At 38.0% G+C, this 26727-nt stretch overlaps 1 protein-coding gene across 1 annotated transcript in view; it reads right to left on the bottom strand.

The window, feature by feature from the left end:
* Positions 1–5538: 5538 nt before the first annotated feature.
* The window catches only part of LOC150088222 (uncharacterized), a 28594-nt gene continuing 7405 nt past the window's right edge, over positions 5539–26727 (bottom strand). The window contains exons 2-3 of the mRNA XM_090370073.1: positions 25774–26420; positions 5539–8857 (exon numbers count right to left, since the gene is read on the bottom strand). Of these exons, the coding sequence (XP_090226199.1) occupies positions 5539–8857; positions 25774–26420 (3966 nt within the window). The remainder of the gene's footprint in view (positions 8858–25773; positions 26421–26727) is intronic.

Raw genomic sequence — 26727 nt, 5'->3', positions numbered from 1 at the left:
TAAGCTAGATTTGAAGAGAAGGACTTTAGAAAAATGTTTATTTAGTTGATAGTAGATTTGAAGAGAAGGACTTTAGAAAAATGTTTATTTAGTTGATAGTAGATTTGAAGAGAAGGACTTTAGAAAAATGTTTATTTAGTTGATAGTAGATTTGGTATTGATTAGTATAAAAGGAAGAAAAGGGTTCATAGATGTATGTACTTCATCTCAAGGATAAGTTAAAGCAAGGAAGATTTAGATACATGTACTTGAGACTGGTATGTTCTAAGTTAAGAAGTAAAGGTGTTCTATGTACTTGAAACGTTACAAGATATTAAGATTGAATTATTTTGGAAGGGATAAATTAAAGAAAGATTAAAGCGGGGATTTATAAATCTAGGACAATATCCATAGAGGTGTTAAGCCCACTGAGGTAATTCCAGTTGGGAAGTTTAACTGTTAGAAAGAAAAAATAATGTTATGAGATGTAGCCTAAACCAGAAGGAGAAAAGCAGAAAGACACGAAGAGACATATATCATTTGCTATTAATTTTACACCTTAACACACATATAATGCCAGTTATTAACATTATACCAATTGATGTTGTATGATACAATTCTTTAATGTATATACTGTGAAATAAACAAATTTGTATATGTTTACCATGTGTAGTATTGAGTCATTCTGAATACTCAGCCAGTCCAGAGGAGACATTCACGAACTATTATTCCCCCAGAATCTGTGATCTTCTGTGCAGTATACAAGTCAGGTGTTAACGTGGAGGGGAGGTAAATTAAGGGGGAAATTTAATTGAGAAATACAAAGTTAAAAGAGGTGGGTCTGGAAGGTTAACGTGATTTATTATTAAAGAAATTTATTAATAAATAAAGAAATAAATAATAAATAAAAATAAAATATTCTCCCCACCAACCCCCCCACATGGCAAACATGTAAAGTATTTATTACCGGCTAGCCAACAAATCCACCATTAGAACACGTAGTTTTCCTTTCTTGGTCTTAAAAAAGAAATGTATTCCCTATACATGCTAAATGTATAAAACCAAATCCGGAAGACTGAAAATCCTCCGGCCATATCAAACACCATCTTGTTACTTCGATACCTAAAACGGCATCGTCCCAAGACCATGTTAGTAGGTTGCACTTTACTAAAAGCCTTTAAGGTTTTTTTTTTTTTTTTTTTTTTCATTTCAGAATCACTTTTTTTGTTTCTCTACTTAATTCCGCCCCCTACATATCGCTAGTTCATAGCGGATCAACCATCACCAACTTTGTGGAAACGATATTCCAGATATTAAAAACATGACAGTAAAGGACTGGACATCTTTTTACACCCACTGACCAAAAAAATGGAAACTTTATTTTATATCTAGCAGGGCTATCTTTTTTCTCGAATTGCAACCAGTATATGTTGTGGCATTGATTCCACTGGGTGTCTGAGGGAGTCTATCTCCAAAACAGCTGGGTGTCTGTCAGACACCCAGACTCCAAAGCTCCAGATTTGACCATTCTCCCATCTAGATATTTATCATCTGCAGTATTGTAGTCTGTAGAGAATTACAAAGCCGAATTATCCTTTAACACATGACAGAAATTCTGAATTGGATTCAGATCCGGAGAATTAGGTGGTCACAGTAGATGTTGAAAATCTTAAATGTTTCTCAAACCAATCCCAAGCAATTTTTGCACATTGGCTAATTTGTCGTCTTCAAAGAATTCTTCGCAATCAATGAAGCACTAGAGAGTAAAGTTAGTCCAATACGAAAGAAAGACATTCACCGATGATAACACGATCTTCTAATGGTACGAGCTGACCCAGTCTGTACTAACAGAACGTACTCCATACCATGATAACATCTCCAGCAGCTTGAGTGGCAAACACGAGACAATTTAGATTCATGGCTTCACACCACATTTTTAACCAACCATTGGTGCAAAAAAATGTAAACCGAAATTCGTCAGATTACATGATATTTTTCCACTGCCACCATTGGCAGTACCACCACAGTCGAATCTTTCGATTTTTTAGTATAAAAAAATCGAAAGTTTCAAATTTCGATTTTTTGTATAGGCACACTACCACCAAATTCCAGAAATAGATTTTTTTTTTTTTTTTTTTACCTAAATTAAATTTTTCAGTCATCTGCTGCTGATCGGACCTTCTATTCTGACGCATTACTAAATTCACACATTTTAGTAAATTCACTTTACTAAAAGCCTTTAAGGTATTTTTTTTATTATTTTTTTTCATTTCAGAATCACTTTTTTGTTTCTCTACCTAATTCCGCCCCCTAAATTCCTATGGTCCCGCAGGAATTGAGCTTAAATCTTGTATTACAGCATTTATTCCTTTTAGAACTGAACTTCCAGCCGCATTTTAGAACTGCACCGCTCCCCTTTCGGTTTTCACTGATTCTAAATTTTTAAATGGTTGCTTTCGACACACACAAGTTGTTGTTGTTTTGGTTTTTAGAAGCATTAGCAACAAAGGCCATATTTCTCCGGGATATGCGGTGGTCATTACCTGACCTTTCCACATCTTCCGTATTTGGTGGTGACTGGCTCGAACCCCGGTCTAATCAAGAAGCATGTGCTATGCACTGCTGCTCCTTCCCACCTGGCTACGGAGGCGCCTGACATTCAAGTGATTTCCTTTGTTTTCTCAATTATGGCTCATGATAAACGTGATCCAACAATAACACTTCAATGAAAATAGGACAGGTTATTTGTCCTCTCCAAGATCAAATCCACTAAGAAGCTCAGGAAAGTATATTTTGGTATTCATCTAATACCAAGGAACTTGTATTCATATCATGTGACAGCGTAAATTTGCATAGAGTACGTTTAATTAGCTGTTGACACCAATTTAAAAAAAATAATTTTTTGACCAGAGTATAGTTATTAAGTCTGCCTTTGATACTCCAGATATTTCTGAACTGTCTATATCGTGGATTTACATTTCAGAATCTCAAGTGAGTTCCACCCTTTGTACTTGTAATGACTCTCTGAAGTAAGTCACTACAACTGCTAAGGTACTGCTTCTAAATAGGAAAATATAAAACAGCAATCTTCAAGCAGTGTCCTTTGAGGAAGCGCCTCAATCAACTTCTCTCTGGGAAGTGGCATCATTACTTGAGACTTGATAGCAATGTGGGTAACGTCAAAAAGGTAATTTTGTGGTACCCGAGTAGGGTACTGTTCCAGTTTTTGTTTTTTTTTTTTTTTTCTAATTCATTAACCACACGACGCCGAAAGACCAAAATTAAAAGGTCAACGGAAAGAAAAAAAAAGTGAACGACAATATTTGATAGGGAAGATTCGAGAGATGAAAATGTCGAACCACCACTTGATGAACCCAAAATAATACCACACTGAAATTTTCAAAACCAATTTCTGATGATAAAGAATATTTAATTGTTGAAGTGGTGGTAAACAAAAAAAACGCGTTGTATGCACGAAAGGTGTTTTATTTGTAAACATCTTTGACATCTGCTAAATTTCGAACAGCTAGAATCGAAATCTCATGAACGATGTAATTTATGCTCACGCCCGCTGCTTACTCTACCGAATAAATGTTTGGAACAGGTTAGGCCAATCGCCTAATTACTCATTTGATTGTAGCCTTTGTGAATAGTATGATCTTCGCTCCCGACTCTGTTTTCATTGTTATGGAACGGAAGTTACGTCAAATGACGTCATTTCCCCGTCGCAAAATCGTGACAAATTGATTTTACTACCGTCCGAAATTTAGTAGATGCCGCCAAAAATGTTTACACATGAAAAAATATATATATACTTTTTTTACCCTTAAATCTTTCTTAATTTAAACGAGCTGTGGCTCGTTTAAATTAGTGCCAGCCCTGTCAGCAGCCTGCTGGTGAGAGAGTTTTCCGTAGCTAGATTTCTAATCGTAGAAATAACACGGCTGAACGTAGAAACTGTTGATGATTGTAATCTTCCTGCATAGCAAAAATGTGTAAAATTAATTATGTTACGAATATATTTTCATTTTATTTCTTCTATTTAATTGTTTTCTTTTTACTTTTTTGTATTATATACAATAAAATACAAATATCATCGAGCACTGATTTTTGCATTATTATTATGTGTAAAAAATTTAAGGCAAGTTTTCTTTTTTTGTTTGTTTGCGGATTGGGTTCAGTTCCAGTTACTGTGGATGCGGACTTATACAAACGACACGCACAGGGCTTTACCCTACGTTTTCCTCTTCATCTCAAATAATTCAGCAAGCCATCAACCAAATTATCCAGTTTAAAAAATATCATGAAAGCTCAGGTCTTTAAGTAAGATTAATCCCAGATAATCGGTCCGTCTAACTACACTACTCGACAAAATTAACAGAACAAAATGTTTTTCATGAATATTTTATTATGAACAGTGTCGCAGAAGGCGAAGATTTGAGATAATAGGCATCCTGGCGCATGCAAATTCCGAGTATCCAATAGAAATCGATGTACCACCTTACAGAGCCGCACATTATGCAATTATTTATGCCTATAAAAACACGGTGGAGTGTCAGTGAGACAGCCATATCTCCAGTACTCATGATGGCAATTCATCGTCATTTAGATGATTTTTTGAGTGACCGTGGTTCAGGTCCGCGTGACTACAAAATAACTGCATGATTATTAAAACAGAGTCATCAGCAGCCAAAGTTTTCACAGCAATTTAATTTCTTTCGTGCTTCTTTGCTGCCTTCATTTGAAGTGATCACGGCACGATAACATAAGGCAGTATCGTACAGTTTCATCCAGCTGTCCAGAACGAAAAGAAATATTGACTTTCGTTTATAACCTTTATGATACGTGAAACACAAAAAGACTTGTTTGAAAAATATTCAATACATTAAAATGAAAAATGGATGTAATTCTACCTATAAAAATTAATAATTTATTTTTAAGAAAATCACTTACTGCTTTGCTACATGTGTGTAGAGGTGGAATTATCAACGTGTATAATTCAAAGTGTACATCAAAATTTTAACTCAGTTGAACACATCATTGTATATTACTGTACACACAAATTGAATGGTAATTTATATTTAAATCAGTTTGCTGCATCTAGGGACTTAAAAGCTCTGTTCGTTTTGACAGTATATTTACTGTATGGATGAGATAAATAATACACCAATGGTAACCCTTAGGCACTAGACATAAGGCAAAGGAACTGTCTGGGGACAGTAGCATATAGTCCCCTAAAGGCACCACATTTAAGACTAAGACGACACTCATTTCGCTCTGTAAGGCACAGAGCGAAAGATGACACCAAGCCATAACAAATTTCTTATTTACAAAATAGTTTTCTACCTTTGAACTACATAAGTTTTTAAACCTCCTGTACGCGAAATAAAAACTCTTTTCCAGGTACAAAACTCATTTTAAGTACTACCTGTCACACACGGAATATTTGTATTCGGAATACTGAAAGTTCCACAGCTTTTCCAGCGATACCACTCATGTAGTTAGTAGCAAAAGAATTGCATTGTAAAGTATGCAAGAAGAATTATTAAGGCAATATTTTCAAACCCAGGTGCTGGTTACTCGGGTTGCTGAATTGGCATTAAACTGATTAGACTGAAGGCGTGTTTCTTTTTCTGTAGTTTTTTGATACGAACAAGTATTGCTATGGTTACTCTCACATGGTGGAAGTTCTTTATACGAGTCAAGGTGAATTAAATTTTGAGAGTCTTTGTGAGCTTCCAGTTCTTCAGAACAGTCTTCCCATATTGGAGGATACGCTAAATCGTAACGAGCTTGACAAGAACCTCGTGACCTAACACCTCGTTTTAAAGGAACAGTACTCAGATTATTCCACATTAAATTTGGTGACTGAGCATCTGTATTTATCATGCTCTTCACAGGGGACGTTGGAAGAGATTGAGAAAGAGGATTAAGATCATGCTCTTGACTATTTAAAGGACATCGCTGAGAAGCAGAAGCTTTCAGTTGCTCAGCGGCTGACACTCTTGATCCTGTGATGGAGGCACTAGTTCTTGTCTGAAGCAAAAGCATTTTAAAGTCATGCATGCTGGTTGGCCTACTTGTACCTAATCTGTCTTGTGCAAGACTTCTCCTATCTCCAGGAATGTTAGGAAACTCCTTAAGATCTCCAATCCAGCTGTGCCTATCTCGAGGTGTCCCTAAATGTGCATTCCTGGGAGTTAAAAATCCAGTTTCAACCAAAGTACCTTTGTTGGGAGTGGTCGGTCTCCCAGTACTAGGAGAATTAGAGCGCGAAGAAAGAGGGGAGGCGGAGACTTCGGAATCTGTTTTTATGTTAAGTCTTTTTTTAGAGCTGTGGATTATAGCAAATAGTTCGGATGGTGACATTCCCTTACGTTGCCTTTCCCTGTGCGCCGAAGTTAGGTTTGAAGATTTTCCATTTGGCACTGCGAGTTGTGAGGTAGAGTGTTCTTTGGATGAGGGGTCTGGGCGAAGAGGATAACAGAGCGATGGTGACTGTGAAGATAAGCCTTTTAAGGTTTCTGAATGCTGAAATTCGTTTGGCCGGGGAGATAAATGATTTTGCGAAGCCGTAAGACCTTGTGTTTCAAATTTCCGATGTTGGGAAGGCGGTAAAGGAGAAGATTCTGGAGGATTTAAAGACAGTGATTTAATTGTAGAGTGATGGTGCTTTGGATTTCCGTTAAATGGTTCCGAAGGTGCACATTTAACAGATGAAATGTTGTTCACAGAAGAATGTGATAATGGGGAAATTGCACGGTATTGTGGTGACGGATTAATTGGGCGATTAGTCCCATTTCCTTCTCTACGATCAAAGTAATATGGTGGTGTGCTTTTGCTAATATTTGCTGCAGCTGAAAATCCATATCTAGTTGGAGAAGCGTCGAGCCGACGGATCTGGAATGGTGATGTAACATTTCTACTAGATCCAATACTTTTGGGGAAAATTATGAAAGGGCTGGGTTTATTTACTGAAGAAATCGTTACAGATGAGTTTGAACTGGAAGGTGTGACGCAGCCGTTCGACATTAACTTAACTGGTGCTCTACTGCGAAGAGATTCTGGAGAAGAAGGATGAGTGGAATTCTGGCTCATTGGTAAAGTAGCAAACCTTGGCTGATGCGACTGTACAGGAGATGGTGGGCACGTGTAATTCATTGGATGTCCATCTCTTCTCCTTCCCATAGAATTAGATGAAAAGACAACCCTGCCAACTGGATCAAGTGTCACACGTGCAACAACCGGCCTACTCCTAGGATGTGGAAGACTTTTACTGGAATACTGAGCCGAAGAATTTTGGGCATCACAAGACGGTGAATTTACTGGGAGAATCGGAGGAGATCGTTCTTGAAAATCAGAAGTAGAAAATTTGTTTGCAGATGTTGGAGAAATGGGTATTCGACTCTGTCCATTTGCCATGTTTTTAGCAGGCTGGATGGTTGGCGACTGTGCAATTCTCTGTGGATTACCCAAAGAGTTCTTATTGGTAGGAAAAGTTGGACTGTTTACAGGCGAGATCGCTGCTTTGAGATCTCGTGAAATGGGAGTAACAGTTATATGCTGGGCATACTTCAAGGGAATTAATGATTTTTCTTCTTGAGGTGATAATTTCTGTGAGACAACAGGGAGACTTGATACAATAATCGTGCTGTCATCCCACGCAGACCTCACAGGAGAAGTATGCTGAGAAGGTTTTTGAGTTTCCCCATTATCAAGGCAGGAATTTACTTCTGAAACTTGATTTGTGAGCGCAGGTGCTGTTTTCTCTGTGATTGATTCTTGAACAGTCACTGAAAAACTCTTTAATGGCTGCTTTTCCGGAGAAGCAGACCTAAACGCCTTACAGTTAACAGCTGGTAGAATATCAGAGGTTTGGTGGGATGCACCGTACATGCTAAATTTAAGGGAACTTAATGCAGTTGGAGCTGAATGTTCCTTAGCGTCAGAGGCCTTGTTAAAACTGATTGAATTCACTTCTGGAGTCATTACTTGTTCCGTACAAAAATGATTTGGAAGTTGTGTATCCTTGTCTTTCTTCTCATTAGTATCTTCTTGGTGAATCTCTGCTATAACAAGTGTGGATGGTTTAGCCAGATGCATCTCTTGGCCTCCCTCATCGTCTGTAGTCTCCGGAGACACAGCACACATAGAGGGATATTTGCTAGAATTAATTGCAGTCTTCTCTTTTAGTCTGGCTACGGTTTCGAGATCTGATTCGGAAGCATCACCGTTCAATTGCTGCTCTTCTGACAAATTATTACCGATTTCTTTTTCTTCATGTTTTTCGTCATCTGTAGATTGCAGCGAATGTTTAATGCTAGATAGTCTAGGCGGAGGTTGAGGTGGAGTTTTCTTTCTTGTCAGACTTTCAGAATTTGGCGATTTTTCTACAACATTACGTGATAAAAAACTATTCAGGCTTCCATTTCCTATAGTGCTCATAGAACTTTGTGAACCTCTCAGAGCTTTCGTTCGGGAACTTTCTGCAGGTGAATCACCACGCCGTAATGTATGCGTTGATCGATGCCATAAGCCACTGTCTGTATGCATCGATGTATAATAACCATCAGTATCTACAGAGTATATAGATGATTCTTCGTCATCCATAGGACCGGGCGAAGCCTGTGGTGAACAAAGAATCCTTCGGGCAAAAAAAGGAGAAAGAATTTTTGGGGTGCTGGTATTATCTGAGGGACAATTTTCTGGAGTAGAAACAGTAGACTGTGTGCTCTGATCACAAGCAGAGCTCGGTCGATTTTCCGCATCCCGAGAATGCCGAATGACAGTTTTCATCATTGGAGACGAATCCTTTCGACGACTCCTAGCTGAAGGAGATGGGTCGCAGTTGTATCCAGCCAGGATGTCATCTTGAGACCTATCATACAGAAATAGAAGAAAAAAATAGTAATTAGAATTTAAGATAATAAGAACATATAGATGACTTCCCTATAACCTTTTACATTACAGATACGCTTGTCGTCAATCAAACATGTCATCTGCATCTCATTGGTTAGCTCATGATATTGAGAGTAAAATTGACAGTTAAAGATATACACTCAGTGATCACTAAATTAGACTATCCTATCTGTAATGGATTATGCCACATAGCACGCAGTATAAAAAACCAAAACAGCTTTGTGCGCTAGAGAAGTAGTCGTGTAGGTCAAAGTGATAAAGTGACAGCAAGTTATGGGACGTAGTAAAGATAACACGAAATTTCAAAACGGTGTGATTATGAGAGATCGTGCGTCGGGCACTTCCCTGTCGGAAACAGCATGGAATTGTTCACAGACCATTGTGGTTAAGATGTACAAAGAATGGTGTCAAACAAGTCAAACAGCCTCCTGCCAACAAAACTGTAAAGGATTACGTACGGTGGATGTTCGTGGTCAGCGAAGGCTACAGCGCATTGTATGGACTCAACGGCAGGTCACTGTGCAACAGCTGACACCGCAATACAATATCGTGGATGCAGGAACAATATCCCAAATGACGATGCGCCGCGCACTCAGACATATGGGATTCCACAACAGACGACCCAAGCGACACCCTCTCCTCCCCTCTGATAATCGTCGACGGCGAATGCTGTGGTGTTAACAACACGTTGATTGGACACTGTAGGACGGGAAACGAGTGTGTTGGTCAGAGGAGACCAAATACCTAGTGCAACACGCCGACGAACGTCTTCACGTTTGGCACAAGCAACACGAGTCCGTGGACCCATTGTGTAAGGTGCAGTGGTTTTTGCCAGCAAAACGTGCATGGGGAAAGTTTTGCTGGCAAAAACTAGGACCTCCTGATGTGTATGGGCCAAATTTTCACCAGTGAAGTATATTGGCGGCTCTTAAGAGACCAAGTGCTCTTAGGAGACCATGTGCCATGTCGTATTTTTTTTCCCGGACAGAAACGGGATCTTCCAAGATAATGAGCCTTGTCACCGGGTCTGCACTGTGCACAAGTGGTTCGAAGAACACAGTAAAGATATCACCCATCGTGAATGGCCTCCAAATTCGCCTACCTCAATCCAATTGAATACTTGTGGAATGTTTTGGGTCGGGAAGTAAGGCATATGGACACACAACAGTCATATATTCTGACACTGGAAAGCCTTGAAGGCAGCATGGCTGCGGATTCATGGAAGACTTCAGAAATCCAGTTTAGTCAATGCCTAGGCAAATAGCCGCTGTTATCTGGGCGAGCAGTGGTCCAAAATGGTATTAAGTAGGTGGTCATGATTCAGTAATCACTCAGTATACGTGTATTGTCATTTTTCTTTTCTTTAACCGGCAAATGCCAAAACCACTAATTACATTCTTTATTCAACAGTTGTACATAAGGAAAATATGTAATGACAATGCGGTGTAACAAGTCATACAAATTTATTACCTTAAACTTTGGTATTCATATTTTAATTAAATGTAATTAACATAATTCCAATGCTCGATTATTAACAAACCGAATCTTATATCTGGCAGCAAAAACAAGATTAAATATATCTTTTTGTCAGAAGTTTATTGAATATGCGCAAACCTTTTAAACCAGCATTTCTCGAACTGAAGTCCGAGGAGCCCTGAGGGTTCGTAGAGATACACTAGGGGGTTCGCGAGTTATGTCCCAAATCTCTTATAAATATTTAAAGAATTTACACCATAAAAACAATGTTGTTAAGTTAAATGTTGTTAAAAAGTACGTCTTTCAAAGGAAGGGGATCCTTATGTTACTAGAATTTGAGAGCAGCTGATTAATTATTGATGCTTCATCAGCAACCTGGAAAAAACTTCTTTTTTTTTTTTGGTGGAAGTTTTAACAACACGAACGCATCGAGTAAACTAGTCAACCGAAAAGTTCTAATGCATTCTCTAATTCCGGCCCAACCTGTAGTAATATCGTACAATCATTCAAATTTATTATTATTTTTGTTGTTTACTGATTTTATTTACTAATATAAGACACTGTCTGATACTTCGATTCAATATGATACGGTACAGACACGGGTTGTTTTTGGTTTATTTACTTTTTAAATAAATTCAGTACTGATGGAGCTTGAAGTATTCACATATTTGCTCTTGTCTCAGCAGCAGGAGAATTAATCATAAGGCAACGTCCTGTTTGATTGGCAATGTCTAGCCAACGAAATACAAGCATTTTTATCACTGGGTAAAGAGCCCATCATCTGAGTCATAGATATTCTCACTGCTAGAAATAACATCAGAATAGACATAAATTCGGTACCACAATAGTGCGTATGTAATGCATCACATTAATTACTAGACATCGGATTATATGCAATAAAAACATGTCAACTATGCATGCAAATATGCACTAAAATATACACCAAAATGCTATATATGCTACAATTTTTACATTTATTACAATTAATTGAACCACAATTTCTTTGTATTCCACATGTTAAAGAAATAAAACCGTCCGTTTATGAATAATTTTATCATCTATTTTTTTAAGTTTTCCCTTTCACAATCACACATGTAATAATTTTTGTTACAATACACAGTAATATATTTCTCAAAGTGTTCCATTGTAAATTTGTGGTTTATCGTCCAAGATCATTTTATACGCAGAGAACAACCTTTCTACTTCATCGGAAGTGACTGCGCTGTATTTAAAAATGTGAGATTTTGAAGCCTCTGCTTGAAGTGGAAGTTCATTTCCTTTCCCATTTATGAATTCATCTATATTCCTTAAAGTGTCAAATCTTGAGTTCTTTTCTAAGACCTGATTGTACATTCTTATTTCTTCTCCTATGCCTCCAGGCACGGTTGAAAATTGCAATTCAACGTTTTCCATCTCTCCAATTGCGCTGCTCAAAGGAAGTCCTCACGTTTAAGTTGGGTTATACAACTAGGTAACCAGCTGAAAAGAATCTGGATGAACAATAAATGTTTTCTAGCCAAAGAATCAGAAAGCATTGCCTTAGCACTATCCAAGGAATCAACAAATTCTTTTATAAATTCTAAATTTTTAGCATAAAACGATTCTGCTTGTAGCCATGTCCCTATTTTGTGAGAACAGTAATCAGGTGGGAGAGGAAGGTAATGTAATTTACTATTCTCGAAGGCGCTTTTGGCAAAACTTTTTTTATAACAGAAATACGTTTGTTAATTTCACCAAAATTCTCCCGAATTGCCTTTGCCACCACCTGTAAGCCATGGGCTAAGCAAGTAACATGGATCAGATTTCGATGGAAAACTTTTAACGCAGAAGCGGCTTTTACCATATACGAAGCAGCGTCACCAACAAAAATGCAAACTCTTTCGCTATGGTTCGATTCTGGCGATAGTAACTGCATAGAATCATTACAAAATCTTGCTATTGTAGAGTAATCCAATTTTCCACATAAAAATGTGCAATATATCAACTACAAACGTCTATCGTTTCGTCAACACACATCCAAATGTAGTTTTCTCTAATATCTTGACAAATTTCGCGAATAAATGTCGTCATAAATAGAGTTAAGTTAATTCTTTCTCAAGGTAGATTCGTCTGGAATATTTTGATTTATACAATATTTTTTTCAAAAATTACTTGAAGACTCGATTGTTTAATTTATTGAAAAGGGATGTTGCTGCTTAGCAGGGCGAGACAAATCCTTTGAAATTCACTTTACTCTGCTTTTGAAGTACGTGGCTTTGTTAAACGTGACTACTCTGGAAATTTTTCCTTGCCTTTTCTTTGCTTGGCCATAATGTGCGATGTTGTTTTCCACGTGTTGGTCGATCTGGAATTATTCCTTGCATGAAACTTTCTTTTCGCAAACCACACAGAACACAATAATTCCATCAGTAGAAAAATCTTTTCCGTGATTGGCAATTCACGATTCCATACTAAGATTTGCAACAGATATAATTTTTGGCATGTTTAACGAAAGCATTTCATCTCATGTAGGCGATAGCATAAGAAGGAATAGCCAAATAGCATTAGAACTGTGTGTGTGTGTGGGTTGGTATTTATGCGTTTATTTTATTTTTCCTTTCATTTGCTAGCACTATTTTCTCAATTCACACATTACACTCTTTCCAAGAACCTTTTCTCAAAGAATTACAGGGTGTTTTCTATCTTCATCACCTGATGGGCAACATTCGTCAGCGGCCCTTTTTATCTGTCATTTCTGTCGCATCACCACTGTGGAACAAAGATTTCCCATTGGAGACCTCTCCATCTACCAGATTTCTACTCGCTGATAAGTGTAGGAGGGGTTTTTGCATCTTTACGTTATCTGATCTGAAATTGCTCGGTCTCTTTCGTCTCGTTTTCAATATTTTCATATACAGTACTACCTACTACTCTCCTTGCAGGTCCTCAGGTGGTACCATTTGGCACACCGGTTATAATTCTCGTGTTTACTATGTATGGCGCGGTTTACTCTCAAAGCGCTTATTTCCTTTCTCCTTTAATGTCGTCTCTATTACCTACTCTCTACCGGTAGCACTTCCTCGACAACTAGAAATAAACATATTTTCTACCGTTTTCCCAAATTACAAGGACCCCCGCTGATTGCCTCCCCACAAACTTACTCTTTCTTGCAGAGATGGGGCCGTTTGACACTAGATACAAACCTACTCTTTCTTCTACCATATTCTTCTAAAACAATAAAAAAATACATATATAAACATAATATCAACTTTATGTAAGATTTGGATCATATATAATGTTTCCCATGCCGATATTTGAGAAATTTTCACACGCGCAGGGAAATATTACCATAGGCTAATTTAATTGCAATACAGTGATTTGTTAAGTAGTTCCGAGATCAAGTTAAGGAATATGCAGTATTGCTTGTAATATGTGTTATATGTACTAACGACTACAATATGCATTTGCATCTGTATATAACCCAAAATATAGTAATAACTAACGGTACTGCGATATAGTCCAGCTCTAGAGCACTGATTTCAGTGAGGGAGGAACTTTCGCCAAAAAGCCGGATCTGATGAGCAGAGTTATCATGAACTTAACAGCTTAACCTCCACTTTTATCTTTTTCATGGAAAATTGAGTTTTGCAACTTTGCACTGGACTGCAAATGTTATTAGATCACTGGACTAATTTTTGGGCGTAAGTTCCATACAAAACAGGAATCAACTCCAATTATAATGTATGATATAATTTACAAATTTTATTGTTCCAATAAATATTACAATTTATGAAACTTCTATAGCGCAGTTGTCTTTTACGCTGCGTTCCCAACCGAGGTTGAAAATTATTCTCATAAATAAATTGTGAGAACAAACGAACGAGAGGGTGCGTTGCACGTAATCGAAGTTAATTGAAATTCCCAATTATGAAAGCATTCGTATTAGGGCAAGTTTTCCAAGATGGTAAAACAGTGGTCTTCAAAATTTACAATCTGAAGGATTTACAATTTACAGTTTGAAAATTTACAATCTGAGGGAAATGTGACATATAAAATATAATCAAAACCAGTGGCGGATTTAGCACTTGAGAGGCCTCAGGCGCAATTCAATTTTGAGTCCCCGCCTAAATATTTGTGGTACCACTATATTCTAAGCGCACGTTTTTACTATAGCACGCGCTCTAGATTTGGCGTTGCGGTTTTAATCATCTTGGTTGCGCAATTCTTTCATACATATTTTAACTAATGTTTAAATGAAAAAAATGGCACGACTAAGCATTAATGATAATACGTATTCTACTTCAGATTCACTTAGTTCGCATTGATATTTCATATATAATATGTAGGGATATTCGCATAAGAGTTTACTAACTTCTCATATTAAATTAGTTTTATTCAGTAACGGTAATAATGATGAGTGTAAAAATTAAAAATGAAACAATTTTATTATTTTTTTGAGACCTGAGATTTGAGGCCCCAGGCGCGCGTCTCGTGCGCCTGTGCGGAAATCTGCCACTGACTCAAAACTAATCATTACAGGAGAGAAATTCAAAAACAGCAAGAGCTTCTTATTAATTAATTGACTCACCTCACTATCTGTTTGGTTAATTAATGATCATATGAAAGAATTTAAAGACTACTGACAAGTTTGAGATGTTATTTTTGTTTTTAACACAGACACTATTGAACTGGGATGTATTTCAGAATGGGTAAAGTCGGATTTTTAAACAAACGTAACAATCCTGAATATTTAAGTTCTTTCATCATTATGATAATTTAACCAGACAGTGAGGTGAGTTACTTAATATGAAGTTTTTTCCGTTTTTAGGATTGAATTTGTAAGACACAGTGACTAGCAGCAATTCTGTTATTACTTTAATCAGAAAGGAGAACAACATCTAGCCACTTAAATAATGAAGGAAAACGAATAAAGCGAAAAGGAACTTTGATCTGAATCTGTGGTAACAGAGAATCATTGGGACCATGGGTTGTCCAAGGTAGAGGCTGGGAGAGGGGGGGTATAGCACCCTCTCTTATGATTAAAAGAACGTGCATTTTTTTTTTTTTTTTTTATGTGAACCCCAAACACGAGAGGTATTAGAACCTATAGTACTTAGTACCGTGCTCGGGTTGGAGTTTGAGAAGACGAAAGAAGATATTTGTTGACATTGGCCTTGAACTTCTGTAGATTGTAATTTTCAGGAAATACGTATGAAGGAAGGTTGTTCCAGAAAACAGCAGTTGAATGAATAAATGAGGAAGATGAAAAGTTGGTTCTGTGGGTTTGAAGTTGGACAGTATACGGATGTTGGCTGGTGGCGGCACGTGTTCGTACTGTTTTGAAAGAGAGAGCGGGAATTATAGAAGTTAATTTATACAGAGTGAGCAGCTGTTTGGAAGAAAAGTAAAGCAGCTGTTTGGAAGAAAAGTAAGCATCTAAAAAACTTGGTTTTCTCTTTCGCCGAGGGCGAAAGAGAAAACCAAGTTTTTTAGATGCAGAGGAAGCAATATTTGTAATGTGCTTGTGCCAAGAGAGATTATAAGTCCCCAAAGGTCCCCAGGGTAATCCCCAAAAGAGATATCATTTTGCCTAGAAATCGGAGTGTCACTAAAGATAAGCATAGGAGCAGAAGAATCCTTTTTGCGAGATATAAGACAAGACCGAGTTTTAGAAGGGTTAAAATCAACTAAGTTGTCTTTGCCCCACTGGAGAATTACCTGAAGATCTGCATTTAAGGAATTGGTAGCAGATTTTCTAGAAGTTGAAGCTGATTGAGCAGGACAAGGTTTCTCAAAATGGAAAGTGGAATGCAATGTGCTATCGTCGGCAAAAACTATGGATAGGATTTCCAGTCAATGGAAGAAGGTCATTAATATACAAGAGGAAGAGTGGGGGAAAGAACTGAACCTTGGGGGACACCGGCATTAGTGGAGAAGTTAGAAGACAGTGAACAATCAGAGAGAAAACTAGATAACCAATTAATTAAAACAGTTGGCAAACCATAAGATGGAAGCTTGTTTAGAAGACCATTATGCCAAACACGATCAACAGCCTTTGAGATGTCAAGAGCAACTACTTGTGTTTCACTGAACCTTTCCATTGAATTAGTCCATAAATGGGTTAAGCCAGAATATCACCAGTGGATCGACACTGACGGAATCCATACTGGCGATCGTTGATCAGACGGAAGGTTTCTAGGTAGTTTAAGGATTGTGGGTTAATTGATTTCTCCATTACTTTAGAAAGAGTAGAAGTAATTGCAATGAGACGATAATTGGATGGGAGGGATTTGTCACCCTTTTTAGGAACTGGCTGGATATGGGCAAATTTCCAAGCAGAAGGAAAAACATCTTTGGAATAAGAAAGTGAAAAAAGACGGCATAGAATAAGAGTAAGTTCAGGAGCACAGATTTTGCGAACAAGTGGAGAAATACCATCGGGACCTGGAGCTTTCTTAGCATCAAGATTCGTCAAAATCCTTCTGACATCCTTTTGACGGAAGACCACAGGAGGCATTGAATGGAGTGTGTTGGGAATGGTGGGAGGTGTTTTACCAAGATAATTAATACATGAGTTGGGAGAAAAATGGGATGCTAGCAGGTCAGCTTTATCCTTAGCTCAAATGACAACAGAACCATCTGGTTTGGACAGAGGTGGGAGTAGAGATGGGCAAAAGTTGCGGCCAATAGCTTTGGCAAGAGAGCAGAATGCGCGTCTACCATTAGAGCAAGAAGCAAGTTTTCTACTCTTAGCCTGTTCAAACTCTAGTTTGGACTGGTTAATAACTGCTTTACAACTGTTGCGAGCTTTGGTGTAGGCAGAAAATGAAACTGAAGAATTAGAAACAAGCCAATTACGATATGCAACATTCTTCTCTTGGACAGCCTTAGCACATTTATTGGAAAACCAAGGTTTAGATAAAGGATGAGATTTTAAAGTGGAGTGTGGGATAAAGGATTCCATTCCTGCAAGAATAATTTCACTGACACGATCTGAGCAAAAGTTGACATCAGAAGTTTTGAAACAATAATCCGACCAGGGAAAAGAAGAAAAGAAGTCTCGTAGGTCATCCCATTTTGCATTCTTGTAATGCCAAACAACACGTGGTTGGGAATAGCCACGAGATAAAGGCTCCATTGGAGAAGAGAATCACCAAGTTGTGATCTGAAGTGCCTAAAGGAGCTCTCACTTCGACCGTGTACTTAGAAGGGTTGTTTGTGAGAAAAAGATCAAGCGTATTGGCTGTATGATTAGGATTGTCCGGTATAATTGTAGGTAAATGAACAATCTGTGCTAGGTCATTAGTAATTGCAAAAGCCTCAGCATCTCGACCTGCTGGGTCGGTGTGACTAGAAAATGGAAGCCAGCTGGAGTTGTGAACATTAAAATCACCAAGGAAAATTACCTCACTGTTAGGAAAGTTGGACTGGAGAAAGTCAAGTTACAAAGAGAGGAAGTCAAAGAGCTCCAAGTGATTAGTGGAGTTGGGAGACCGGTAGAGACAACAGATGAATTTAACACAATGAGGTAGAGAGATCAAAGAGAGGAGATTCCAAATTGCCAAGTTTCTGACAGGGAATATCGGAACGGACATATGCACATGTACCACCTTTGAGGCGAAAGGAATCATACAGCGAATAATTTGGGCATCTGAGATGAGCAGTAGTTGAATCAACCGATAACTGAGATTCTGTAAGAAAATGTACATGGGGTTTGGCAGACTGCAAGTGGAAATGGACATCGATGAGATTAGAATTGAGACCACGTATATTTGTGAAATGAATTAGGAAGTGCTTGGGAGGTTAAGATCTTTTCGCAGATAAGCTTGCTCTATTAGTTTGACAATTCATGGTGTATTCAATGGTAAGAAAAAGTGGGTGGGACATGCTGTATGAAGTAATGAAATTTTTGGATATGGCGTACACGTGGTAAGAATATACCCAGATCCTTGACATAACGTTGCCTCGGCAATGCTCCCCGCATATACACTACTCGGACTCCCTCCAGTCACTATCTGGCAGAGTAGAGGTAGCAAGATTATACACTAGCTGATCCAAAAGCCTAATAGAGAGTTACCAATCGGTTCGGTCCGGTGTACTAACTAGTGCCGGCCTGCGAACACCGTTTTAGAGCTGTACCCTCGAAATGTAAGAAATATTGGATCTCGCCACGATGTTCATCATAACCTCAAAAGTCATCAATCATACTGCATGATGGAAGAGATAGGGAAGGGTTTTACTGCTACATGTTCATTAAAACTTAATCATTACCCAGAACATTGTTTTAACCCCAACCTTTTAAAATCCTGATTAGGACATTTAGTATTTATTAATATTATATATAAATTTAAGTTCTTGTAAATACTTTCTTAGTTTTACTAGTTTAAAATTATGTTTTTGGAGATATTGTTTTAATTATAAATGTTATTCTTAAGACAACATATCTGAAAACTGTTGTTTGAATTGAAATTTAGAGATTTATTACTTAGAATGATCTTAAGTATAATAAGAAACTGTACAGAGAAATAGAGTGGGCCAGTAAATCAGAGAGTCTTATTATGGGGGATTTTAATTTCCCAGATATTGACTGGAATTTGTGGGCTGGTCACTCACACACTAGCAAGGCTTTTGTGGATTTATTGGATGATTGTTTTCTACATCAGCATGTTCGGGAGGCAACTAGAGGTAGTAATACTCTTGATTTGATTATCAGTAGTGATTCTTCATGTATTAAGAATCTGCAGATAAATGAACCACTAGGTGGCAGTGATCAGTGTTTTCAGGTGGGATTTACTCAAAGAGGTAACTACCATTAGGGGTAAAGGGAAGGGGTATTGCTTTCGTAAAGGCGACTACGGTGGACTGAGACAGTATTTAAATTCTATACAGTGGGATCAACTGATGATGTTACCAACAGCAAATTCAAAATGGGAAGCATTCAAAGAACTTATCTTGGAAGCTACTAGGCTTTACATACCAACTAAGAAATATTGTTCAAGGTTTAGGCCTAAATGGATGTCAGATGAACTAATGAGACATATGGCAGAGAATAAAAATGCATGGGATACATACAAATTAACTCGTGACAAAGAAGTCTATGATAGATACAAGTTGATCTGTAACCAAGTTACAAAGGAGGTTAGGCAGGCGAAGGCAGATTACGAGAAATCCTTGGCAAAGGATGCGAAGAAAAACAGCAAAGAGTTCTTTACTTATGTAAACTCTAGAAGGAAGGGGATGAATCAGATTGATCCACTTGATATCGATGGGTCAACTGTTGATGATCCTGCTCAGGTAGCTAACAAACTAAATGAATATTTTGCATCGACATTCACACATGAGGAGTTATTCAGCGAGGGAAATGACAGAGGTGTATTCAACTCTGGCAGTAAGCTAGAGAATCTTGTAATAACTGAGAGTAAAGTGGAGGAGAAATTGTTGAAGATAAACACAAGAAAGGCACCTGGGGTGGATGGAATCTATCCAGTTATATTAAAGGAGGCAGCAATGGAAGTAAGCAAACCCTTAGCCATAATTATGAGAGCTTCCTTGGACTCAGGGGAGGTACCCATGGACTGGAGATGTGCCTATGTGACCCCAATTCACAAAGGAGGATCAAAGGCTGACACAAGTAATTATAGACCTGTGAGTTTAACTTCTGTTCCCGGAAAATTAATGGAGGCACTGGTTAAAGAAGCACTGCAGGATCATCTAGACAAGACTTCAGTTATAGCTCAGACACAGCATGGTCTTGTTAAGGGGAAATCTTGCCTGACCAATTTGATTGGATACTATGATGCAGTCACAAAAGAACTGGATGCAGGGAATAACTTTGATATTATATACTTGGATCTTAGAAAGGCTTTTGATACTGTTGCACATGGAAGACTGCTGCACAAATTGGAGCAGTGTGGCATTGGAGGCAAATTGCTGCTATGGATAAAGGGGTGGTTGAGGGGGAGAAGACAGAGAGTGGTAATCAATTGACACTGCTCATCGTGGACTAATGTTATTAGTGGAGTCCCTCAGGGTTCAGTATTGGGTACTGTAAGAACAAAATTCTTACACTTATCCTAGGGAATGTTATGTTATAAATATTATAACATAACAAGAAAAAAAAATGTATATATTAAATAATATTTTTTTACAGGGGATGATTTTCAGCTTAGATTGCGATCGCTCTGTTCCGTACAGTCAAGTAGGGGAGGATTAACGTAACAACGGGGGGGGGGGGGTAGCAGGACGGTACTCAAGACAATGGGAGCACTGGAACACTAGTACAAAGGGAGCACCATAAGGCCAGTTCATGGTCGCATAAACAGAAAGTGAGCAGCTCTTTGGAAGAAAAGAACAAGGGAACCGACTCCCCCTTGTGGAGAGGAAGATTTTAAGAACTAAGAGGGTGAAGGAAACCCTGGATGCGATATACACTATGTAGAAATGGCTAGCCGCTAGATGAAACAGACAGACTCCTTGAGCACTTATTAATTTCAAGGAGCGGTAGAGAAGAAACAGAGTGGACTAATAGCGGTAAGTGAATCGGGAATGATCACAAGGAAACATCTAGAAATTTCTAGACGCCCAGTAGTTCATCGAAGTTTCTGGAATTTCGTAAACAGGAAGTTACCCCAGGAGAGGGAAGGGCCAAGAAAAACGAAGAAGTGGGAGAGAGCGAATGAGAATAATGAGATGAAGAACGAACGACGATTGGAGCAAAATAGAATGAGCGGCTGAAACAAAAAGGAGATGCAAGACAGGGAAGGGGAGTTTTTTTTTTGTGGGAGAGTTGTGAGTTTTGGCAGTGTGGAAGTTTAGAGAGTTCCCGTGGAGATGCCTGAATGATATGCGGCTGGAAAGAAATCCCGAGAAGTGCCGGGAGAATCGCCAGAAGGTAGTGGACAGAGTAATGAGTTGTGGGAGTTGCTGTTTAAGAGTTGTTGGAATAGGAAGGAGATAACCGTTGAAAGATGGAAACACCTATGCTGGAGCTGAGAAAAAAGGATCGAAAAGCCTCACCATAGAACGATAAGGAAGAGCTACATAGCCAGGCTTCCTGATAAAGCAGTAAGAAGAGTCCTGATAATTCTATTATGCTTCCCAGTTTCATCGAACTGATCAGACGCCCAAAAAGCAGGCCGGAGCAACTTATTTAATAGCCGTATGGAATGAAGAGCGAGTTCCTGAACGTAGGAGAATCCCTGTAGATGAACAGCAGTACTTTGCCGATGAAAAATTCCAGTTGGAGCCTGATGATGCCCTATGCTGTTGATGATGAGTCGCCCCTGAACTGAGAAAAGGTAGTGTAAAGAGTGATTCCCTAAGTTAATATGTAAGTACGAGATAATAATTTTAAGCTAGATTTGAAGAGAAGGACTTTAGAAAAATGTTTATTTAGTTGATAGTAGATTTGAAGAGAAGGACTTTAGAAAAATGTTTATTTAGTTGATAGTAGATTTGGTATTGATTAGTATAAAAGGAAGAAAAGGGTTCATAGATGTATGTACTTCATCTCAAGGATAAGTTAAAGCAAGGAAGATTTAGATACATGTACTTGAGACTGGTATGTTCTAAGTTAAGAAGTAAAGGTGTTCTATGTACTTGAAACGTTACAAGATATTAAGATTGAATTATTTTGGAAGGGATAAATTAATGAAAGATTATAGCGGGGATTTATAAATCTAGGACAATATCCATAGAGGTGTTAAGCCCACTGAGGTAATTCCAGTTGGGAAGTTTAACTGTTAGAAAGTAAAGTAATATTATGAGATGTAACCTAAACCAGAAGGAGAAAAGGCAGAAAGACACGAAGAGACATATATCAGTTGCGATTAATTTTACATCTTAACACACATATAATGCCAGTTATTAACATTATACCAATTGATGTTGTATGATGCAATTCTTTAATGTATATACTGTGAAATAAACAAATTTGTATATGTTTATCATGTGTAGTATTGAGTCATTCTGAATACTCAGCCAGTCCAGAGGAGACATACACGAACTATTATTCCCCCAGAATCTGTGATCTTCTGTGCAGTATACAAGTCAGGTGTTAACGTGGAGGGTGGTAAATTAAGGGGGAAATTTAATTGAGAAATACAAAGTTAAAAGAGGTGGGTCTGGAAGGTTAACGTGATTTATTATTAAAGAAATAAATAAATAATAATAAAAGAAGAAAATATTATCCCCCCAGAATAACTATCCTCCAATAACCATCTATCCACAAACAACCACCCCCCACAGTACATTGTTGTTTTCTGTATTTATAAATGATATTGATGATGGTATATCAAGCTTAATGTCCAATTTTGCAGACGATACGAAGGTTGGCAGGGTTGTCAAGGACACTACTGACACTATGCTGCTGCAACAGGATCTCGAAAGGTTGAGCAGATAGGCTGAGAGGTGGCAAATGAAGTTTAACATTGACAAATGTGGTACTACACTGACAGTGGTAGAGAATGAAAGGGACCTGGGGGTGGTTGTGCAGGCAGATATGAAGTTCTCTGATCAGTGAAGATGGTCTGCAAGAGTAGCTCATGGTGTATTGTCAATGATATATAGGAATTTTTCTAGCAGGGATAAGGAGGTGATTATTCCCTTGTATAAGGCAATGGTTAGGCCACACCTAGAGTACTGTATACAGGCCTGGAGACCTCATTTCAAGAAGGATGTAGAGCTGCTGGAACGAGTACAGAGAAGGGCAACAAGATTAGTGAATGGAACAAAGGGGTGCTCTTACGAAGAAAGAGCTTAAGTTTTGCGAATTACAGTGTCTGGAGACTAGGCAGCAGCGAGGTGATCTGATAGAGGTGTACAAAGCCTTGAATGGTTTGAGCATGCTCAATGCTGATGGGATTCTTCCTCTTGCTCAGAATAATCACCTGAGAGGGCATAAATTCAAATTGAGGAAAGACAGATGTAGGATAGATGTGCGGAAATTTGCCTTTAGCCAGCGGGTGGTTGGTAGGTGGAACAGACTTCCATCCCTTGTCGTGGAAGTTGATAGCCTAAATAAGTTTAAGGCACGGCTGGACAGGTATTTCGAACGAACAGAGGGGTGAAGTGGAAGTGGTTATTTTTTATTTATTTATTTACTTTAATTTTTTTGGCTGATGCTGCATAAGCTTGCTTTCTTGCATCAAATGCCTCTACTAATGCTAAAGTAATGGACATTAAATTCCATGTAAATTTTGAGCTTAAATTGAAAAATTTTCATTGAGTACTAAGATTAATAAAATTGCACTTTAGTAAACTAATGAGTAAATATACTGACTCTGCACTCAACAACCTCACTCTTTAAGTCACTTTCAATTTTATCACCGGGCAGGACTTAAGAACGAACCCAAAAACACTTCGTCACTTTAAAAATGAGCGAGGTTGTCAAATAGTTGAGTACAGGGTCAACTGAAGTGTACCCGAATAGTCTTCAATTTACGCTCAACATTTTCAGTCCATTTGCTTGAGCGCATTCTAGGTAACAAATCTCTAAATATAAATTTCCAGTTCTCATGTACGTGTTTCACACAACATTGTCTGAATTTATTATTATTTTTTAAAAATTTACCTGTAAAATTATGTAAATCAATAATCCAAACAGGACACGCAAATTCTATAACGAAATTATTGAATAGGTAAAAAAGTGTTAGTTAAAAGTGAATCCGATAACAATATAATATAGGGCAACCAGTAGTGAAATTTATCTTTCTGTATCAGTGCTTTCCAAACTTTTTTTTTTTGACCTGGAAAAACATTTTGGGACACGACGCGACACCCATTTTGGAAAGCTCTATTCTTTCTTAAGGGATAATATTAAATATGCGAGTGTGGAACAGTCCTAAGAGAATGTGTCTCCAAAGTCTAATTTATGGGATACTGTACTGTGGTTAGCTGAATTCAGTTAACAGTTACTTCTGGACGACCAGACTCTTTTACCACTTGGACACACTGGCAAACATGGGGCGAGAAAAGCAATAATAAATTACTAACGATATTTGCCTGATATCTGTACTTTAAAATTAGAAAAAATGCCTCAAACATACAGAAGAACCCTTTCGAAGAAAATCTAAAAGATTGCAAATGTAAACAGTCCAGCTAACCTAGGCTAAGTCGATTATTTAAGTTCGACTAGAAATCACACTGTTGTATAATAACAGACCAATCTTAGAACAAAATTCTTAGAAGAAACAGCTAAAACAATATCAGGGAATAAGAAACATGGCTTAAGGTTACGGAGACAACAAATGTTTGTGTGTCAAGGGCCAAAGCAAACAAGGCCACGAGGCGTCAGTATATTATATGATCAATTTGCCTGTTTGCTGGACGAAAAACCAGAGCTTCTGGAAAACAATCTTGCTATCCTCGCCTGACACCGACTAACTCAGACATGCTGTAAAAAAAAAAAAAAAAAACACCTTGGAGTCTCTACGGGATAAGATCCTGAGCACTTTACACCCGTGAAAAATATCATCATCCTTCCAGTGTGAGAAGGATGCTGATTATATTCACTGTGCTAAATGTGAGGGCGATAGTAAATCGATAAGACTGATACAGCAACAGAAAAAATTGAGGGGGGGGGACAGTATTAAAACAAAGAAAGATAAAAGAAAATAAATTCTCTATTCATTTCTTAAACATTTTTTTCACCTTCTAATAAACAAAAACGAAATATGTATTTCGTTGTAATGAAGACTGATGATTAAACCCCAACCTCTTAAAAAAAATGGCTTTTTAAGTAATAATGGTATTGTTTTTAGAGAACAAAATGATCAATCTGATCTCTCTAGATACAGGGTCTCTCGTTTAACGGAGTGTTTACAAGAATTCTCATACGTTCACTGTCAGAGTTTAACTAGAAAGTCCCTGTGGAATTTAACAACTAGAGGATTTGTGTTAGCAGCAACACTGAACTACTGACAATCAAGGATAATTAAATCACTGGCGTGCGCGAGGATACCAATATACACGCACCCCCGCTGGAGGGTGAGAGGCTGCAATACAATGAAACTAACACACCCTTATACAAAGTTAATTTTTACATCACCTGAAATAAATCACGAATGAAAAGCATGAGGAGATAAAATCTATAGTACTTTTATCACCTTCACTGTTCAGACACCAATTATAAATAAAGTTAAAGAAAAACAGGTGAATCGAACATTTCTTTCGAAACACTTTTCGATTCATCACTTGCCATCTCAGCTACCGTATACCAACTGTAAGCATAGCATTATTGTAGGCCTAATAGTAACCATTTTGCAGATTAATTTTGCGCAATTTTTTCACGTTAAGTGCCTAAAGGATGGTCAGTAAACACTTCATAAAAAAACATGGAGGTATACTGCCCGTGATTAAACAGGATTAGTAGGCTAGCCTTCCCTCCCTCCGCCATTAAAATAACTTAAAAAATATACAAACCTTCCATCCGTGTCCGAGAGAACCGAGTCTTTTCCCAAAGAACTTCTGGAAGGGCTACATGCGCCATCGACAGACACTAAAGGATGCTGCTGGTCAGAGTCAACGGAAGCTCTTGTACTACTACTTCCACTCCAATTACCGCTTGATGAGCGTCCGTCATCACCCGTCTTTCCCACTGCCCGCGATGAACTCTGCCTCATTTTGACAGCTGTGGTCATGGCGGCTGATAATGTTGATATAGGTATGAAACTACGCGACTTTATTTTCGCACCAGCCTTCTCCGCTTTTTTCGGACCGGGATGAGTTTCATTTTCAGCACCAATTGCGTGCGAGTTGTCGGATAAGTTGTCGCTCTTTTCAACATGACTGGAAGCTGATTCAGGTAGAGCTGGGCTAGAATCTTTAAGAGATTTCCTCCGCAAGTCGTATTTTTGGGAAGATCTCTCTTTTGTCCAAGAAGCCGGAACGCGTGGAGAGGCAGAACTTTCAATCCCAAAACAGCTTTCGAGGTCATCGGTCTGACACGAACTATTTACAAGATCCCTCGATTGTTTCAGGGCTTCTTCTAATTCCTTGCTACTGCCTTCTGATATTGTGTTTCTTCGTTTAATTTTTTTTCGTTTCTTTCTCCTGACAATGAAATCAACCTAGAAATTAAACAAAACTTAATTTCACTATATTGCATATTTAAATGGTGCAGTAATTTTTAAATTAACACATCGCAAAACAATTACAAAAACATAAATCGTCAAAAAATTGTCCTGTATCCAAATCGTATATGTAAATCCAAAAATTAGAAGACATTGGTAAACCATTTCGATCGATTTATGTAATTTAGCAAACACAGGTGAAACTTCATTCTACCCACTGAAAGAATGTAGACACAGTATTTAATTACATTTATGTCGAGAGTTATATGAATTCTGAAACAAAGTAAGGTAAATTGTATTAAGT

This window comes from Mastigoproctus giganteus, chromosome 3, assembly GCF_048544385.1.
Source record: "Mastigoproctus giganteus isolate SK-2022 chromosome 3, ASM4854438v1, whole genome shotgun sequence".
NCBI lineage: Eukaryota > Metazoa > Arthropoda > Arachnida > Uropygi > Thelyphonidae > Mastigoproctus > Mastigoproctus giganteus.
This window is presented reverse-complemented; position numbering and strand designations above follow the sequence as displayed.